Genomic DNA, 17858 nt, shown 5'->3' on the forward strand with positions numbered 1-17858 from the left:
AAGGAGCAAGACCACGCAATCACCTTCACTTGAAGTCAGTCTACCTTTCATTAGCGGATCCAGTCTCTAAAATCACGTAGATTTGTTGTTAGAAACTAGTGCATGCAAAATCGCACAGCGGTACAGGCCGATATTGACTTTCTGGCAAAAGCTCAAGTTACCGTATGGTAATGAGCAAAGCCGGATGGAAACATCAAATACAAAACTAGGAGCGCCGGTTGGCGTAACTTCGTGACGCACTTAAGGTACACATGATACAAGTCGTTTCTAAGCTTAACAGTACCATCCAAACGACAATTACATCTCAGTCGAGTAAGCGCACTTTTTACAGAGTGAACAGGACTCGGAGTGCGTAGCTGCACGTATAACTCGAACTTCCCAAACTCAGTTGAGTGGACCGCTTGTTTGCGGGTGACATCAGTTGCTGTCATTTGTGTTTTTTTCAGCAATTTGCATTTTTTCCTCGAGTCAAGTGAAAACATTTTGTTTCTGATTGAGTGAAAAATCAATTTTTACGGGGTCGTAATTTCTGTTATTCCTTCAAACAAATGGAAGTGATTAAGTGCCTCTTTTATGGTAAAAGGGTTGGCCTATAGGACATACCTTGTAAGTTAAATTCAACTAGTATTTATTTTCAAAAACCTGGCAAACAAATTATAAACCTATATTTATTTAAAGACATAAATTTCGGGGAAGACCAAAATTCTCTTACAGATTTCTTTAAAAAAGGGGAAACACTGATTTAGGTCAATTATTATCCTACTTGTTAATTGTTCCAGTAATGCTGGGGACAGTGATTATTTTCCTGAGTCCTGTTCTCCATTACTGTTTCTATTTTATCTGTTCTCTTGTCCCTTCCATGAGCTTTTGCGCCAGTGCGGGATCTTTGCCGCACTCTCATTGTACATTATATTTTAAGTCAAAACGCACGACTGGTCAAGTGCAGTAAACCGTGAACGAAATACAAGTGAGTCCTGTTGCAGATAGTATTGAGGGGTCGCAAATTTACTAGCGACGTTTCGCTCTCATTTCATTGAACATGAAGAAATATGACTGAGCGTTTAAAAAAATCTCAGTGCAGGGGCATTTTGAAAATGTTCTGTCTCATAAAGAAATTATGTCCTTTGATACAATTTTGAAATTGTCAGCATCGTTTTTGAAAACAATGTGAAATCGCTGGCACCTACAGAACTGTATCTAGCTTAGAAAGTATGGCGTATTGCCAAAGAAACAGAAAAGGCACTTCCATAACGTTCAACCATCCTACGAAAATGAAGAAAATTGATGAGATTACGAAAATGGATTGTCAGTGGATCAGCGGAAGTGGTCCTGTAGATTTTTCCAATCTTTGCCTATCCATTCTTCAAATACATGAGATTTGAGTCCGTCAAATCATAAGCAGTTTCACCATGAAGTGAAGACTTTGAGATTTATTTAAGTTTGTGTTCAGCCCGCGCAATAATGATTTTAGAATATTTTAATGTTGATTGTTCTTTTTTATCGATGATGATTTTCTGTCCCTATGAGAGCTGTTCAAGCCCTGTTGTGCTCACATAGAGCAAATGAAGCGAAACTAAAACAGTATTTATCATTTATAAGTTTATAAATAATTCCATTATTGATCAAATAATCACACGGTTAGTGGCCTGAGCATTTACCAGCGGTGGCCCAATTCGATTGATGGATGCACAAGGCATCTTGTTGACTGCCACGAGCTGGGAAAGGTGGCATTCAAAGTCGGATAATATCAAGGAAATGAAAATAGAATTTACTAATTCAAATTTCATTAAAAGAAACTGAACTTTGTTCAGAGATTTGGGTGCTGATCTTTTGAGCCTTGCAAGGTAGACAAAGCGGAATAAAAGCAGACCTCTGGGAATCTGACTGTGAGCAGGGATTCAAAGTACATGGTCTTGGGTCTTCTGAATTGGATTTCACTAAATTTAAAGCAGTGAGAGGCTATCTTATATGCAGAAAAACAGCTGCAAAACTTGCAGGGATCTAAATCCCCCGCGAGCTATTGGTTAATATCACTGAGCCCTTGGTATTATTTTACGGTATTTGGGTTTTTTGCAAAACAAAGGCGTTCAAGATAATTGATGTCTTCTGAAAGCTCTTTGTATCAAGGTGTCCGAAATGCTTTGTTTTGAAGCCGCCAAATCGGTAAGCAGTTGTTAAGCGCATCACTACCGAAAAACAATCGCTTGCCAAGAATAGTGATGGACTGAGTGAATATTCTGGAACGAATAACCTCTCTGACTGCCCCTGTCACCCACGCCTGCGGACGTGGTCATTTTTGAAAAGTAAACGCGCTCTCTTCCTCCGGAAAATCTCAACGTATCACGATCACCATTATTTTAAAGCACTGTTGGATCGTTACACTTCTTCAGTTGTTTCTTTTCGTGGTAGCTACTGGGTGTCTAGCCAAGGTGAATGAACATACAACTTAACACCACGGGGGTGGCATAGAGAGGTTTCTGTCACCGGAAGTGACCCTGTATGTGATCCCTGCACGAGTGACCTTATCACAATGGTAACCACTGTCAATGCATGGGCAATTCGTGATCATTGTTCAGTTGACTGCGCCCAAGTGGCTGAGACCATAAGTAACAGCCTAAACTTATCGTGCCATTTCCTAGAATTCGGCATCGATTGTTTTGATGGAAATGTTTTGTTACGAAATCCACGTTTAGAAACAGAACTGTAAAGGTATGCTAATTTTTGTCGTTGTTTACAGGGAGTAGACTTCGCAGGAAGTGAAAATATTTTATTTCCTCTTCTGCTGGTGCTCGGTTGGTACGTTGTGTGTCTATTGAGTGCTTCAGATCGTGATTATAACGTCGCAATTTTTGTCGGAACAAGCGGTCGGTACTACAGAGTTTAGTCGTGAAAAGTACTGAATGCCTCCAAAGTAAACAGTCAGAAACGTGACATTTGAAGATACCGATATATTCATAATTGATGCTGTTGTTCATAAGTAAGTTGTGAGTCATATAGTCTTTCACAGTCGGCAAGAGCGGCAAGATTGTCCGCGCTAAATGAGGCGCTTTGGGAGCGGCGAACGGCAAATTTCATCCATTTAACACTGCTATTCATTACCGCAGATCGATGCATTATTTCATTGGCTGGTACGTTGCTGGTCGGTGTTAAAGGAAACCTTGATGCTGGAGCAAGTGATCTATGATCTGCGAGATAGCCCCTTTGATCTTCTGTCGTGATGTTCCTGTCTACGAAGGCCTTGCTTTTTATATCCACCAGCTGCCTTGTATTAATTAGCCAAGCAGGAGCGGAGCCCTGTTCTGGTAAGTTGGGTCGATATATTTTTAATTCATGTTCAAAGCCACGTTCTGCGAGGTTTTGTAAGTGTAGTGAAATGCGTGATAGAGGAATGCAGTATAACCAGCGTGTTCTTCATCTGACCAGTCCAAATCGAAATTGATCTTGTCTGATGGCAACTTTAACTTGCGAACGCATCGTTTCTGTCAGAGCAGATTTTCGTGTCGATTTCGATGAAATGAACACTTCATAACTTTCAATAAACACTACTCGTGGGTAATACACGCAACTTAATAAAATCTATCCGCTATTCAGTAATAACACTGCGGCATCCTTTCTCAGAACGATTAAACTATGATGCCTTTTGTAAAAGCGGTCTTTCCTCGCTTTCTCACTCACGATGGTTTAATTGTGATCCTGGGAACATGGCGGCCGATTGCCAGGCCGATTTAGCACAATAGCTCGCTTCACGTTTGAGTATTTTTGAATTTTTGAAGTTATTGCTTGAGCATTTGTAAATTGCTGTTCCAAGAAAACCCGGCGGGTGCGAAAATTCACTTTAAGTTACATTAGCCACGGATTGAGCTGAAATTCCAAACAAGAGTCTATTTCATTGTGTAATACACTGTTATTGTTCACGAACAATGAAAAGCTATTTTGGTTTTCCACCTCCTTACGCACAATGATTTATATCAGCTCGCCGACGGACAAATACGGTAAAATGTTACGGTAAATGCACAAGCATATGTAGGCATAACTTGCAAACTATACTACCAGCAACATACCAAGGAAACACGCAAGGGTCATTAGAAAAGACAGTGACATGATTTTGAACGGTAATTACACCTTTCAACATCACAATGTTCTAAAAGTACATCGGCAAAGTTTTTATTGCCAAAACAAGAACCCAGTTGGAGAATCCAAATCACTTTTTCTTCTTTGCTTTCGTGTGAAGTTGGAACGAAGGAAAACGGTTGCCGGTCGGCATAGAGCATAATACTTTTGCCAACCACAGTGGAAGGTTCAACAACACAGTCGAATTGGGTACTGATCAACATCTAGTCTAATGTTTATTGCATTTGGAAAGTTAAGGGTCTGTGGAAAAAAAATGTTTTGCTTGTCGCATCTTTCTCAAAACGTCAATCAAATGAAAGGAAATCTTTGACGGTCATAATTTGATGCCGCAAATATTTGCTCGGGTTTGTTGGAGAGAAAACAGAGGCCCCATTGTTCTCGCCATCTGATTTCGTTTTGGCTCTTTGTAGTCTTTTTAAATTCTTTCCCTGGAACTCGGCAAATTTGGACTTGCCGTAGTGCGGTCCCAAGCGGCTAGAACGGAGATTGTTTCCACACTTATGCGGCTTTTGTATTGTACGCTTTGGAAATCTCGGTACGGTGCGTTTAAACTTAAATTATTGTTTCTTCGTGTAAGATCCAGTACAATAACCGTCGGGTAATGGCATTGCAAATTCTGAAAAAGGAAATGGAACAATGGCGTCACTCTTATCAGCCCACGCGCGAGTTTCAAGGTTACATGTTTTACTGGCTTTGCCTTTTGTCAATAAATGTCATAGAGCGCACAATCCTTACATCCTTTTGTTCTTTAATTCCCTCTCATTACATATGCACGCAAAGAAAGAAGGCACTTAAGAAAGATTTAAGTGGGAAACAGATTTGGAAACTGGCAAAATGGGTCATGATATCGTGGTTTTTATTCCCTTTTCATGTAGTTGACAATCCTCAACCGACTTTAGAAGTTGTTCATCAGGGACAGTTCATTTGAAGATATGTTTTGTCTCAAAACAAGTCTTGATAGTTTTAGGAGAGCTTTTATCTTGTAAGAGACAAACTGCAGCCAAGTTGGCGCTGAGCATTCGGACACAGCTGTTGTTTTTGTTGAATTAGATTTTGGGGGTATCAACAATCGCTAGCCATCTCAAAAGCAAATTCGACACAAATCCCGCTCAGTTCTGGCGTGTATCTTCTAAATCACTCGGAAAGGATTTTGTACATCTTATGTCCTTTTTGAAATCTTATATCTCTTTTCCTATTTTAAACCTCCGGAAGCTGCTGTTACTGGATCAGATAGTGATCGATTTTCCCTGTACTCCCTGTTTAAGAATTACAAGTTACGCATGTTTTATTGAACGTTGATTTACAAGGTCATATTTGTTTCAACTGGTTCAGCCAGCGAATTCTTGAATTAGTTTTATTTTTCGCCTTGGGTGTTGATCACAGGAACACAAGCAAGAAAGAACATCCTTTATCCACGTCCGTCCATTATAGATAGCTTGTATTAATTGCAGTTTGCGAATATCGAAGTATACGTAAAACTGAAAGAAAAAATTCTTGAGTTGTGTATAATCTTTTAGAAATACAAGGTAGTTTCACTGACTTGCCATCTCCAAGACATTTCGATTTACGTCCACATATTTTGCCGTAAGTCTAAAAATATTCACTAATTAAACAGGGTTTGTTTACGCGATCTTTTACCGAATGTTGCAAACTTTCATAAGCTACACTGAAGCTATCAAACTTAGCGCAGTGCTCGAGGAAGGCCATTAGATTTGATTTGGATTACCCTTTCGTTTAATTTTCATTCATTAAGTGGTTCTTATTCGTTCGGCATCGTTTGCCGTACTCGTTCGTTCACTGAAGACTTCAATATCAAATTAATTTTAACCTCTTCCAACCATTAAATTCTTAGATGATGAGTTTGGTGTGTATTTTTGCGTAAATCTCAACCATACACCGTGCATAGCGACACAGGGACTTATTAGTTTTAATCTACGAACAATAAACTCACTGAAAACCGTCCAGAAGAGAGAGGTTAAATTGCACGACACTGTGGTTACAGCCGAAATCTGAGCTATGAGTGACCATAGCAGCTGCGGTTGTTACCGTACATGCACGGGTCGACCTTGAGAAACTTGCAGTCACTTGTATTATCTAATCGGAACGCGCACAGCTTATTAAAAAGGCGTTGGTTGTATTGGATGCAAAACAAATATTCACGGACGTATATCAGAATACGTTTTTGAGGTCATCCCACAGATACTTAAACGTGCAAAAACAAAAACAAAAAAAACAAAAAAAACAGATGCAGTTGGGAGACTTTAAATTCTCCCCTCCCTTTCTTGTTCAAGCGTTCTATTTAGGCTGTGTAAGCGCTGCTGACTGTGCGTGAGAGAGGTGGTGCGTGTTTTGTGGTCGCCAATCTATTTCCGTCCAATCTCCCTGGGTGAGCACCTCCTGCAGTAAGCGTCCACTCATGATAGTCAGACCGACTTTCTAGAGAGTCAATACAAGTCCTGTCACTGTATTTTAAAGCCACGTTTTTAATAGGCTCGCTTTCCTATATATTTTTTATAGTTTATAAATTTTGCCTCACGGTCCTCCTTTTCAAATATATATTGTAAAAAAAAAAAAACACAATGGCATATCTGTTTTGAATAAAGTCTTCTTACAAGAGCTTCGGTTGTGTTTAATTTTTAATTGTTCTGCTATCTGTGAGAAAAGTAGAGAGCAATCAGAAACAAGTTAATATTGTGGATGAGAGGAATGTATGAAACCAGAATAACGATCTTGGGTGCGAGTTTTTTAAAACTATTAAAACATCTTTTTCTACCGGTATCATTTCAAGTTTCTAATATTTAAGTACCACGCAAAATCAGAAATACTTGTAGTGCATGTATTTATCCACTGCACATTTAGATTTGCGTTTCTTCTAAATTCCTGTTAGTTAACAGTTTTAAGGTCATGGCAATGAATTAATCTGAAACAGGCCTGAGTAAAAGACATTCTGATCCTGGAATGGTAAAGATGGTCTCAATTATAGCCGGTGATTAATGTAGGGATCGAGAACTAGATGTTTAGTTGAACCATTCGTTTTACGTAATTGCTTTGATTATTTAACTAAGAATATTTGTGTTCATGTAACTGATGAAATTCCTTATTGATTATCAAAAATGCTCTTCTAAACATTTGTCTTTGTCGGGATTGTTTCGTAGTTTAAAATCCAATAAAACGACGTTTTGGGAACAAAACAAAAACAACAGCAACAACAACAAAAATTCAAGAACAAGCCTCCATGTTTTGGCTTTATGTTTAAGGAAGTGTTTTGTTATTATGGTGGGGATTTGGCGCACCACACTGCCGAAACGGTAGGGACGTGACTGAAGAGGGAGAGTGATCGATCCTAAGCAGCTACTTTGGCGTGGTTCATGCTTGGGATTTCCCGCTCATTTTTTTTTTTTTTTTTGCAAGCTTTTATGTTCATGTCTAAAGTGTGGTTTCTAACGGAACATCTATTCGCCATATTGTTTTAATGTTTAAAAACCAGAAGAAGGGCAGTCGGTCCAGCTAAATTTTCGATTTTTAACCGTGGAACAAACCCGAAAGAGACAATTTATCTTTTAGGTGATATCCAATCCATTAAGGAAAGGTTGTTTGCTTAACAATGAGCTTAATATTTTTTTCAGTTCCTGAAATCCGCAATCAGAGGAACGAAACAGTGATAATTGATGTCGCTGAAGGAGCGGACGTGAGACTTTCTTGCCAGGTTAAAGACAAAGGATTAAAGCACAAACTTTCCGTTTATTGGCAAAAGAACAATATAACACTCCAAACAAGCAGCTCTACGCGAATGAGGGTCAAGCCCAACAGATACCTAAAGATAAAGAGGACGACAAAAGACGACGGAGGTCTCTACACGTGCGTTGCTGAGAATACTTGCGGCGGAAAGAACGTTCTTTACATTCATCTATTTGTTGAAAGTAAGTAAACAATACCTGTGATAAGGCGAGCAACTTTGATGGCCCATCATCAATCCGGTCGTGTTATCTGACTAAACGACGAGTTTGCATTCTAAGTATTTTAATACGGCAAAAATTTAAAACCCAGTAATGTCCTGAAAATACCGTACTTGTTCTGTCACTGCAAACGCTGGCCATTTAGGGTTACCTCTCAGCATAATTATTCTGCAGTAAGAATTTCCCTTTGTCCTTTTCATGGTAATTTAGTAACTTTACTTGGGCAATGGAGAGCTATGCTGCCATTCAAGATTCAGAGAAATTTTATTTTTGTTCCAAGGTCCTACGCGGGATCCCAACAGGAATTCAACTCCAGGTAGGATTACAGTTGTCTAAGTTAAGACTCAAAACACGGTCAATATACGTCAGCTCCAATACAATAGTCACACCCAAAGATGATTCGCAACAGTTTTGTAATGCAAACGTTGCTCTTTTTTTTTTGTAAGCTCCTCCAAAATTCTCGGTACCAACAGACAAGATGGCACGAAATCTAATCGCTGTACCTGTCGGGAACTCAGTAAAGCTGGACTGTTCTGCTACAGGATATCCTCGCCCTACCGTGAGATGGTATAAGGACGGAGCCTTATTTCAGGATAGAAAAGGAGGCTCCAGGCTCTACCTGAGTAAATTTACGACCGTGTTGGTTATGAAGGACGTGGTGCCGTCTGATTCTGGGGGGTACACTTGTAATGTTAGTAACGCCTACGGCTGGATCAATCATTCATACAGTGTTGATGTGCACGGTAAGTTAATAACACAGATATGAAAATAATACAAGGCGTTCTTCACTTTAGTCGAAATAAAAGGAACAGTTTAAGTCGATCAGGTAAATGGAACACCGAAACAAGTCAAAAAAATGAAAAACAGGAAATGAAGTAAAACAGAAAGAAGGAAAGAATGGAACAAAGAGGCAAAGAAAGGAAAGAAGAAAGGGAGGAAAGACGAATGAAAGAAAGACAGGCAGACAGATAGACAGATAGACAGATAGACAGACAGACAGACAGACAGACAGATAGACAGATAGATAGATTGATTGATCAAGCGAACCAGTACTTACGGAACGTTTCGTATACCATCTAGCGCTGATAAGTTTAGTTCCCTTTATTTGTTTGCTATTGGGCAGCTAGTTTGTCATATGCACGTGTTGCATGAACACTCACGTGGTAACACAATATCAAGTAACTGAGATCAATAGCTTATTAAACAGAGTCACCAACGGAAGGGACATGATCAGCTAGCTACTGTAAACTATAAGCTAGATCTTGTAAACTGAGCAAATAGTTACTAAAGTGATCAGCTTTTGTAATGTCTCGTACATTTTTCATTAACAGTCTCTTCTTTTCACTTCAGAGCGAGTACGTGCCAAACCGGTAGTCTTACCGATGAAAAACGTTACAGTTTTTGAAGGCGAAAATGCGACTTTATTGTGCAAAGCATTAAGTGATTCCATGCCCCATTTCCAGTGGCTGCGATGGTTTTCGTCTCCTTCCAACAGCTCTGGTAACAATTCGTATATACAGCACCCTCACTATACCTATGAAGTTATAAAACAAGTCAAACAAAAGGACAATCAGCATCTAGTTGTGCCTACAAGGCATGGCAACAAGTTTGATTTCCATGGAGTTAAGTTGACTCTGGTCAATGTTACCAAGAAAGATGAAGGAAAGTACACTTGTATTGTGGGAAATGCCGTCGGTTATGCCGTAGAGCAGGCCTTCATCGTTGTTCGCGATCGGTCAGGTGAGAAATTCAATAAATAAATGAGTAAACAGATGTTAATTACAATTTAACGAATTCTTACCTGCAATAGAATATTTAAAAAATTATTCCACGAGTGCGCGTTGGCTATGAGATGATAGATAGCCAACGAGGTGCGTAGCGCCGAGCCTGAGTTGGCTATAATCATGCCATATCCAACAATCGCCAGTGGAATAATTGTTTTATTAAGAAACAATTAAGAAATATTGCTAGATCTCGCTGATTTCGCTTTGTAAGTACAACCAGAAGATAATTTAATGGCCGCTATTTGTCGGGCATGGTATAATGGCCGCTAAGCCAATCAAATGCCTGGAATTGCATTATACAATGATCCAGCTAGACATTTAGCTCCGATCATTATGAACAGCTGAGAGCCTCTATATGGTACTCAGAGTGCAGGACATACGAGCACTTGTCTTCAAACCCAATCACATGAACACTGAACCTTTCAACTTCTTACTGATTGTGTTTGTTTTGATTGCAGAAACAACTGCATCAGCCCATGAGGTGACAAGCAAACCTTCAAGTAACACGTTTTTTTCTCGAGAAACGAAACACTTGAAAGTAGGCACCGCGGCGAGATCATCCCCAAAAAAGAACATTTATATTGCACTTTTAGTTGTTGGAATTGTGACTGCTGTGTGTATTTTTGGAGTTGGATTCTGTTGTTACCATCGCAAACTTAAATTCGCCAAAGACGCTAAATACGGCCTTGTTTATGATGACAAACCGGGCGAAACAGCAGTGCAGTACAGGGCGCATGATCCATCAATAGGTGGCTCATCATCTTCCTACGGTTCCACAGTACCATTAATACGTCAGCGGAGTTTGCGCTCTAGACTGGGTTCCAACCTCACTCAGGTATCAGAAGTGGAAATGCCATTGGACGAAAAATGGGAAATAGACAGAGAAAACATTAACCTGTTAGGGGTCCTCGGAGAGGGTGCTTTTGGTAGAGTAATGAAAGCGGAAGTGTTAGGGTTGCCTAACATGCCCTTCAAATTTAACGTCGCAGTCAAAATGCTAAAAGGTGAGCTTTGCATTCTTGGTTTGTCACGCAAGACAGGAGTTTTGTAGTCTCTTCTTCCTTATGTTTTCGGGAGATTTAACAGAGTTGTCTTAAGCTGGAATGGACGTCTCGATATTATGGAAGAATACTCGGGCTCAGACTTATCGTGTAATATCTCGAGTGATATGAATTCCCTTTAGTTAACTTACATCGTCAAGAAGGCAAGTGATGAGAGTAGTAGTAGGCCATATTGCCTTGGTACACCGTGGGAGTTGGAACAATTACTCATTAGCTTGCTACTGAAACATCAAACTGTTTATTTCAGAGGATGCCACTGATCATGAACTCGCAGATCTTGTGTCAGAGATGGAAGTGATGAAGACTATTGGAAAACACAAGAACATAATCAATCTGATAGGAGCTTGCACTCAAGGAGGTCAGTGGCTACTTCGGTCTCGAAATAACGTCTATTTTTGTTACATTTCCGTAGAATAGTCGAACCCGACAAAACTCCAGTTTGGATAAATGCTAGGATTCTGGAGACAAAATGACGTCACGTTGTTAGGTAACCTCTCAAAAGAAATTGTGACCTCAGTTCTGGGAGGTGGTATTGAATTTTGAATATGTCAGTACTCTTTTGCAACTGTTAATTTGGTACTGTCTTTTTTCTCAGGTCCGCTGTATGTTGTTGTGGAGTACGCTCCGAATGGTAACTTGAGGCAATTCTTAAGAGACAGGAGACCGACTAGAGAATACAGTACAACCTTAACACTGTTGGATCTAGTGTCATTTGTCTATCAGGTCGGAAGAGGAATGGAATATCTTTCTTCAAAGAAGGTATTTGACCAGACCAGCAAATGCCCAAAACTAAGTCAACAATTCATTCAGTCGTTTATTTCCCCCATATTTGCAGAAAAAAAGATCAAAATACCAACACCAAAATGGATTTTTGGGGGTTGGACGACTAAAGGCTCACGAGCTTGAAATTTTGTATCTCAATTTCTTAGTGCATCCACCGCGATCTTGCGGCCAGAAACATTTTAGTAGGCGAGGATAATATGATGAAAATTGCGGACTTTGGCCTGGCAAGAGACGTCCATCAAGTCGATTACTACAGAAAAACAACAGATGTAAGTACAACATATTATCGGGTTACGTTAGGGAGTTATATAAGTCATACAACCATGTGGGATGCCGCCAAATAAGTTGATTTCTGCAAAGTACGATACGGATATATTTTAAACATTAACTATTTATATTGTGGAGACATCTTTTCAGTCTTTAGACAGCTGTCAATGTCGTGGTAAATTTACTCTCTGGAACACAGTTCTCTGGTTTTATTGAGGGATGCCTCTTCTAAGTGGAAATGAACACTCTCTTTGTCCAAGAAATCATTTGTATTGCTTAACCTTCAGTGAGACGGACAGCACGACACTGACTAAAATAATAACAGAGATGTATTTATGCTCAAAGACTTGTCAGTTGAGTTTTTGTCTATCATACATTTAGCAAATCGGAGTATGTTTAATCATAGTTCCATTCAATTTTATAAGGTATTTCTTCTGGCATTGAAAGAAAAAAATCACAAAGGAGGAAGAAAGACCCATGACAACAACGTGGAGCGAACCCTTTCATCTTGAAAAGTGATCCGTCGTTATCAATAAACATATTGTGTTTTGCACCTTTCCACCCACGTAGTTACCCTTTTCCCCAAACTAGTAAATGCAAACACGTGTAAAGATCTCGATCAGGCTAATTCATACTTCGCAAAGTTTACGCTTTGATAAAAATGGGTTTGGAACGTTAAAAAATATAATAATAATAATAATAATAATAATAATAATAATAATAATAATAATAATAATAATAATAATAATAATAATAATAATAATAATAATAATAATAATAAGAATAATAATAAATCTGCACCTATGGAAGGTATGTGACTCGGAGCATTTTGCGGCTTTCAGTGCTGAGAATAACGTAAGATAGGCGTTAGAGTACAAGTTTATTAGCCGCAAAAAATCTGAAAAGTTTTAGGGGTGGTCAACTGTATCAAATATTTAAGAGGAGTAAAATAATAATCCCTGGATGGAATACCATTTTAGTGGCAAAATGTAATTTAAATGGACCAAATATAGACCAGGGACCCACCACGATATGACCTAGTTCAAAGAATTGTTGATTTACTTCATTCTTCTTACCATGTTCCTACCATGTCCCTGTCAGTGAATTGATACTGTAAACAGATATTAGAATGTTGTTGACACTGGTCTTTACAATTGTCAGGGTCGTCTTCCAGTGAAGTGGATGGCTCTTGAAGCTCTATTTGACCGTGTCTACACAACACAGAGTGACGTGTGAGTAAAGCTTGTTGGTCAGCGGCTTGTACGGTAGACAAATAATCATGCACTTAAACTATCCCTTATGACCTCGGCGGGATTCGAACCCACGACCTCTGGATTTGATCGTTCTTTGCTCAACAGCAACGTGCCTCGTGCGACTCCCATTTGCTTACCAGGGCTAACGGTCAGTGGGAAATTCATGGGTTCACTTTAGCACTTTATCATACACTGCAGAGTTAATTCTCTGATCCATCATTTTTAGCCCTTATTACCCTTCGTTTTTGTCCGCGTATGCGTGCATAAGTGTTGACGTGTTTTTACACTTTAGACACAGTCCTCCTCAAGAAAGAACTAACTGTTCCTTGCTTCGTGTCCATGGTAAACGCGTTACCTTTGAACATTTTCGTACTTGGCAATTAATCTTCTGGATTTGAGGGGTGGGGAGGGTGCGTTCAGGTTGGTGTTAACTCGGAAGCTTAAACTGAGAAAATACAGTGGAAAAAAGAAACATCTTCTTTCCCCAAGATCAAATTTTATTTGGTGATATTCTGTAAACAAATCAGTGACATATTTCCCTCCTCAATGTTTTCTTTGTGTTCGCCAGGTGGGCCTTTGGAATACTTGTGTGGGAAATAGTTACTTTCGGTAAGTGAAACCTTAAAATTCATACAACAAGAAAACATTTAAGTATCCGTTAACCTTTCAATAAAGTCTCATTGTACTCTATGAATTTGTTTAATTGGTCATTCACATCTTCATTTCTAGGCGGTTCCCCGTATCCCGGTGTGCCCTTGGAAAATTTGTTTGAGCTTCTAAAATCTGGGTACAGAATGGAGAAGCCGCTTAACTGTCCAGAAAACATGTAAGTAGAGAAGTGGATTAAGACTATCAAAAGCGTGAGGAGAAGTTGTGATTATAATAGCACTGCTTTGGAAGTTCATTGCCAAACTAATCTGAAAAAATTCACAATTCTTTACCAAGGTCCAAAGATCTGGAATTCCCTTCCTGTTACATTCACTTCTCTGTCACGTTTTCCCAACTTTAAGAAAAATTGCTGGAGTTTTTAGCAAAATAATTACGGAATTGGCAAAGCCGCACACTTGTACCACTATCTATATAAGCATATTGTTACGTACGAGGTGGCCTCAACTATAAGCCTGGTAGTTTCTAGAGGTCACCTCGCCATACATTAAACTATGGATAAATTGTAAATGTATTGGGAAAAAAGGCAAATAAATGTCAATGTCAGTTTCGAAACATATTAGTGCGCTTTAAGCCATGTGAGGGGTAAATTACGCACCGCTCACACTGTTTAACGATATATTTGTTTATTGTTGTGAATGATAGTCTGCTTCAGTCACCTTGATAGAGGGTGGTTTGGTTGTACTATAACCAAACCAATTTCTTGAGTCCAAGTAAGAAAAAGGCAATGGACTAGAATTAACATACATAGCCGATGTGAAGGTTGAGAAAGCTCCTAAGACATAGTTCAACATACTACTGCGTTAGGGTCCATGGTCCAGGATGTTTGAACCAGCTGGGATTGCACCAAACGAAAATCGAAACCTACACGATTTCCAGCAACTAAAATGAGAAGAGATTTGTCGTATTCAGTGCTCGTGTTTTGTACTCCCTTAGGTACGAGATTATGTTGAAATGTTGGCATGAGTCACCAACACAAAGACCGACATTTACGGAATTAGTGAAAGAGTTCGATTCTATGTTGGTGTCATTATCCGACAAGGTAAGCAAAGGAAATCATTCCTGTTTTTGTAATTTAATTCTCATTAATTTCAGTAATAAGATCTAATCTCGCGTACGTGTTCGCCTACCGTAATTTTCCGAGTACAAGATCAACCTCTCTTAATACGGTCACCGAAGCGACAAAGCCAAGTGTCGTCGTGGATAAATAGATAAATAAATAGATAAGTTTATTGAAATAATTAAATCGCAGCCAAAGGCTGAATTGCATAACTATATACGAGAAATATTAAAAAAAGGCTTATATACAATTTAAAATTATGCCACTTGAAAGGCTTCGCTGACAGCTTTGAATACACCTTAAGGCAAGTTGACTCAAACTTGTAATATTAAGATGCATCTGAATTAGTTAGTAGATCTGATTAAATATGTTTGTATAACTTATTACAAATGGTCTCTACCGTAATGTTATTAATTAAAGTGTAACGGACATAACACAATGTTGCACGAGAAGGAATGTACAATACATTTCCAAAAACCTGTTACAGTATTTTAACTGTAGTGAACACTAACTGAAGTAAAGTTTTCCTTAAATTAAATCATATTAAAGAAGTGTGTGGTGTTCTTCCGGACAGCGTTCGCTAGTTTCCTTTTTTGTATGAAACGAGTGAACATTGAGATCACTTTACATAGCTCGTCAGCCAATTTGTAAGCTAGAAACATGCCTACGTTTCCCTAAAGGTTCATTATTTCACTTCACTTGTAGCTTCTGTAGTTCTTTCATCACTGTAGTGTCCGTGCTAAAGAGGTTAAGTTTGTACGAGTTTACTCTTTTCGCCCAGGGTTTTGTTTCCGTTGTCCATATAATGTTTTTTCATTAGGGGATTTATGTGAATTTGCCAGGACCAAGGGGAACTGTACGTAACACATAGATGTCCAATTATATTCATTCGAAGGACGTTTTAAGGACCTAGCCTAGTTGGGCAGTCCAGACGGTAAAAAACGGCGTGAAAGCATTGACAGCTTAAGAAAGCTTACACTAACAGCCCATGGGCTTATAATCTGGAGGGTTTTTTTTTATTGTAAAGATGTTTGCGACTGAGATTTGTTTTTGGGTAGGATAATTTTCGCAGGGGCTTAAATTCGGAATTTTACGATAACGTGCTGGCCCCAGTTGTTCAAAGAGCGGAAAATTTTATCCACTGGATAGGTTGCTATGCGGCAGATAAAATGTGTGCAAGAATTTCGCTATAGCCCTATAATTTGAGTATAAAGTAGAAGAGTCGATCTACTTTAAGTATGGGATTGTGTGAAAAACTTGCCAAAAGCTTTGGTTGGAATACATTTTATCCGCTGGATAGCAACTTATCCACTGGATAAAGTTATCCGCTCTTTGAACAACTGGGGCCTGGTCGTTAATTACGAATTACGTTTACGTTTGAGGTGTACCGAAAGCCAAACTGTTCTGCAATAGTGAATCACGATATGAGCACAGCAATCAAAGGTCTACGCTTCTACGCATGTTTCGCACTTGGCGTAAAGTTTACGCCTGATGAAGGTCATATGAGTCGGTTAGTCCAAACATGCACAAGTAATGTCAAGTTTATTAACCTGTCATACGATGTCATCGTTTAGTTTTGTGTGATTTTTTCCGTTCCAGGAATACATTGATTTGGAAGCATCACTAATGTGTCCCATGGAGCCACAAACACCGACCTCTTCAGAAGCACCTTCAACTTCCCAAAACTCTGTAGTAACTGAACATGATACTGAGTGTGAAGATAGAGACAATGACAACGTATTTGTTGATAATACTAACGATATCTGGGAATTCCGTAAACACAAACGTCCGGTGCACATAAGGCAATCAGAGAGCGGCCTAGACACTAGGAAATCATCACTTCAAAACGGAGATCAAATAGACAAAAAATACATGCGACACAAGTCGAGCCCTGATGTGGCTGAAAATAAAAAGCAACAGCGTGGTGTTACTTATCGTTCGCCCATACAAAGCGACGTGTGACGTGCTGAAGTGATGGCGACATGCGAGGAACGGTCACGACAGCATTCGCAAAGGACTTCTCTGTTGAAAGCGTAATTCAACTTGGTGTTTACTTACGTCAGTGCAATCCGCCTAAAATGCGTGCTTTTCTCCATTCAGGGAGACTTGTGAACTGAAGGTTAACATGAATCACAACAGTTATGAATTGTAAGATCAAGAAGCCTGTTTGGGTATAAGAACACTGAATAGAGATTCAATGAGACCTAAATGAAAAATTCATAATCAAACACTTATTACACTTAGTACAGAATTACTAACCAAATAAAGCAGTATTGGGATGAATATTAAGAGACATTATTCGAGAGTTTTCGCCCGAGGAGGGCTAAATAGGACTTTGAAAGTAAAAACAAAGTAATAGACACAAACAGTGGTGTTTTTATTTGTATATTAAAACAAACATAGAGCTACAGCAGTTCACCGATTATATTGAACAAATAAATGAAATCAAATTGAAATGATCTTCGCAGTGATGAACGTAGTTAATTTTTTTGCGAGTAAAACCTTACTGAATAAGTTCAGTAGATTTAGTTTTATCAACAGAGTTGGTTAGGTAATTTAGCAGCCGTAAAGAGATTCGAGTGCTGGCGTTTGGGCTAATGCTCGAAACATCAGCACTGGAATCGTTACGGTGGCCACTCTGTTGATAAAACCAAATATTCATAAGAAAATTCAAGCTTTCAGCGGGAATTGTAGGCCTTATTTATCAGTTGATAAATCATCGAGAGGTCCATTTCATTCTCGGCTACGTACGTACGGTATTATACCGGGAGAAATCTCTGCGTTTGTACTGTTGGTGATTTTAAAAAGACCAGTGAATGTTAGTCGTACAATGGTCTTACCATGTATGCACCCACGCGTGCACGTGAACCAAGGTAATATGCTGACTTGACACCAAT

General features: G+C 39.1%; 1 protein-coding gene and 1 pseudogene across 2 annotated transcripts; both read left to right on the forward strand.

Annotated features, from left to right (window-relative positions):
- The window catches only part of LOC146473152 (uncharacterized), a 489085-nt pseudogene that overhangs the window by 131093 nt on the left and 340134 nt on the right, over positions 1-17858 (forward strand).
- Positions 2350-17420, forward strand: LOC146473164 (fibroblast growth factor receptor 4-like). 2 transcript variants are annotated; one of them, XM_085118833.1, is made up of 15 exons: positions 2350-2709; positions 3105-3302; positions 7758-8051; positions 8368-8403; positions 8534-8830; positions 9438-9827; positions 10330-10875; positions 11180-11290; positions 11528-11691; positions 11862-11984; positions 13144-13214; positions 13804-13844; positions 13965-14061; positions 14838-14943; positions 16561-17420. In XM_085118833.1, the coding sequence occupies exons 2-15, from the start codon at positions 3218-3220 to the stop codon at positions 16921-16923; spliced, it is 2724 nt and encodes a 907-aa protein (XP_084974959.1). In that variant the 5' UTR covers positions 2350-2709; positions 3105-3217; the 3' UTR covers positions 16924-17420. The 2 variants fall into 2 exon arrangements, with proteins under 2 accessions (XP_084974959.1, XP_084974960.1); XM_085118834.1 differs by lacking the exon at positions 2350-2709 and adding an exon at positions 2783-2977.

This window comes from Pavona decussata, unplaced genomic scaffold (genome assembly GCF_977016875.1).
Source record: "Pavona decussata unplaced genomic scaffold, jaPavDecu1.1 SCAFFOLD_95, whole genome shotgun sequence".
Lineage (NCBI taxonomy): Eukaryota > Metazoa > Cnidaria > Anthozoa > Scleractinia > Agariciidae > Pavona > Pavona decussata.

Bases quoted from the DNA above. Each gene is read 5' to 3' on its own strand.
- LOC146473164 (XM_085118833.1), top strand. From the start codon at position 3,218: ATGTTCCTGTCTACGAAGGCCTTGCTTTTTATATCCACCAGCTGCCTT. The intron at 9,828-10,329 runs GTGAGAAATTCA...TTTTGATTGCAG, and splicing joins CGTTGTTCGCGATCGGTCAG to AAACAACTGCATCAGCCCAT. The intron at 13,845-13,964 runs GTAAGTGAAACC...CTTCATTTCTAG, and splicing joins GTGGGAAATAGTTACTTTCG to GCGGTTCCCCGTATCCCGGT.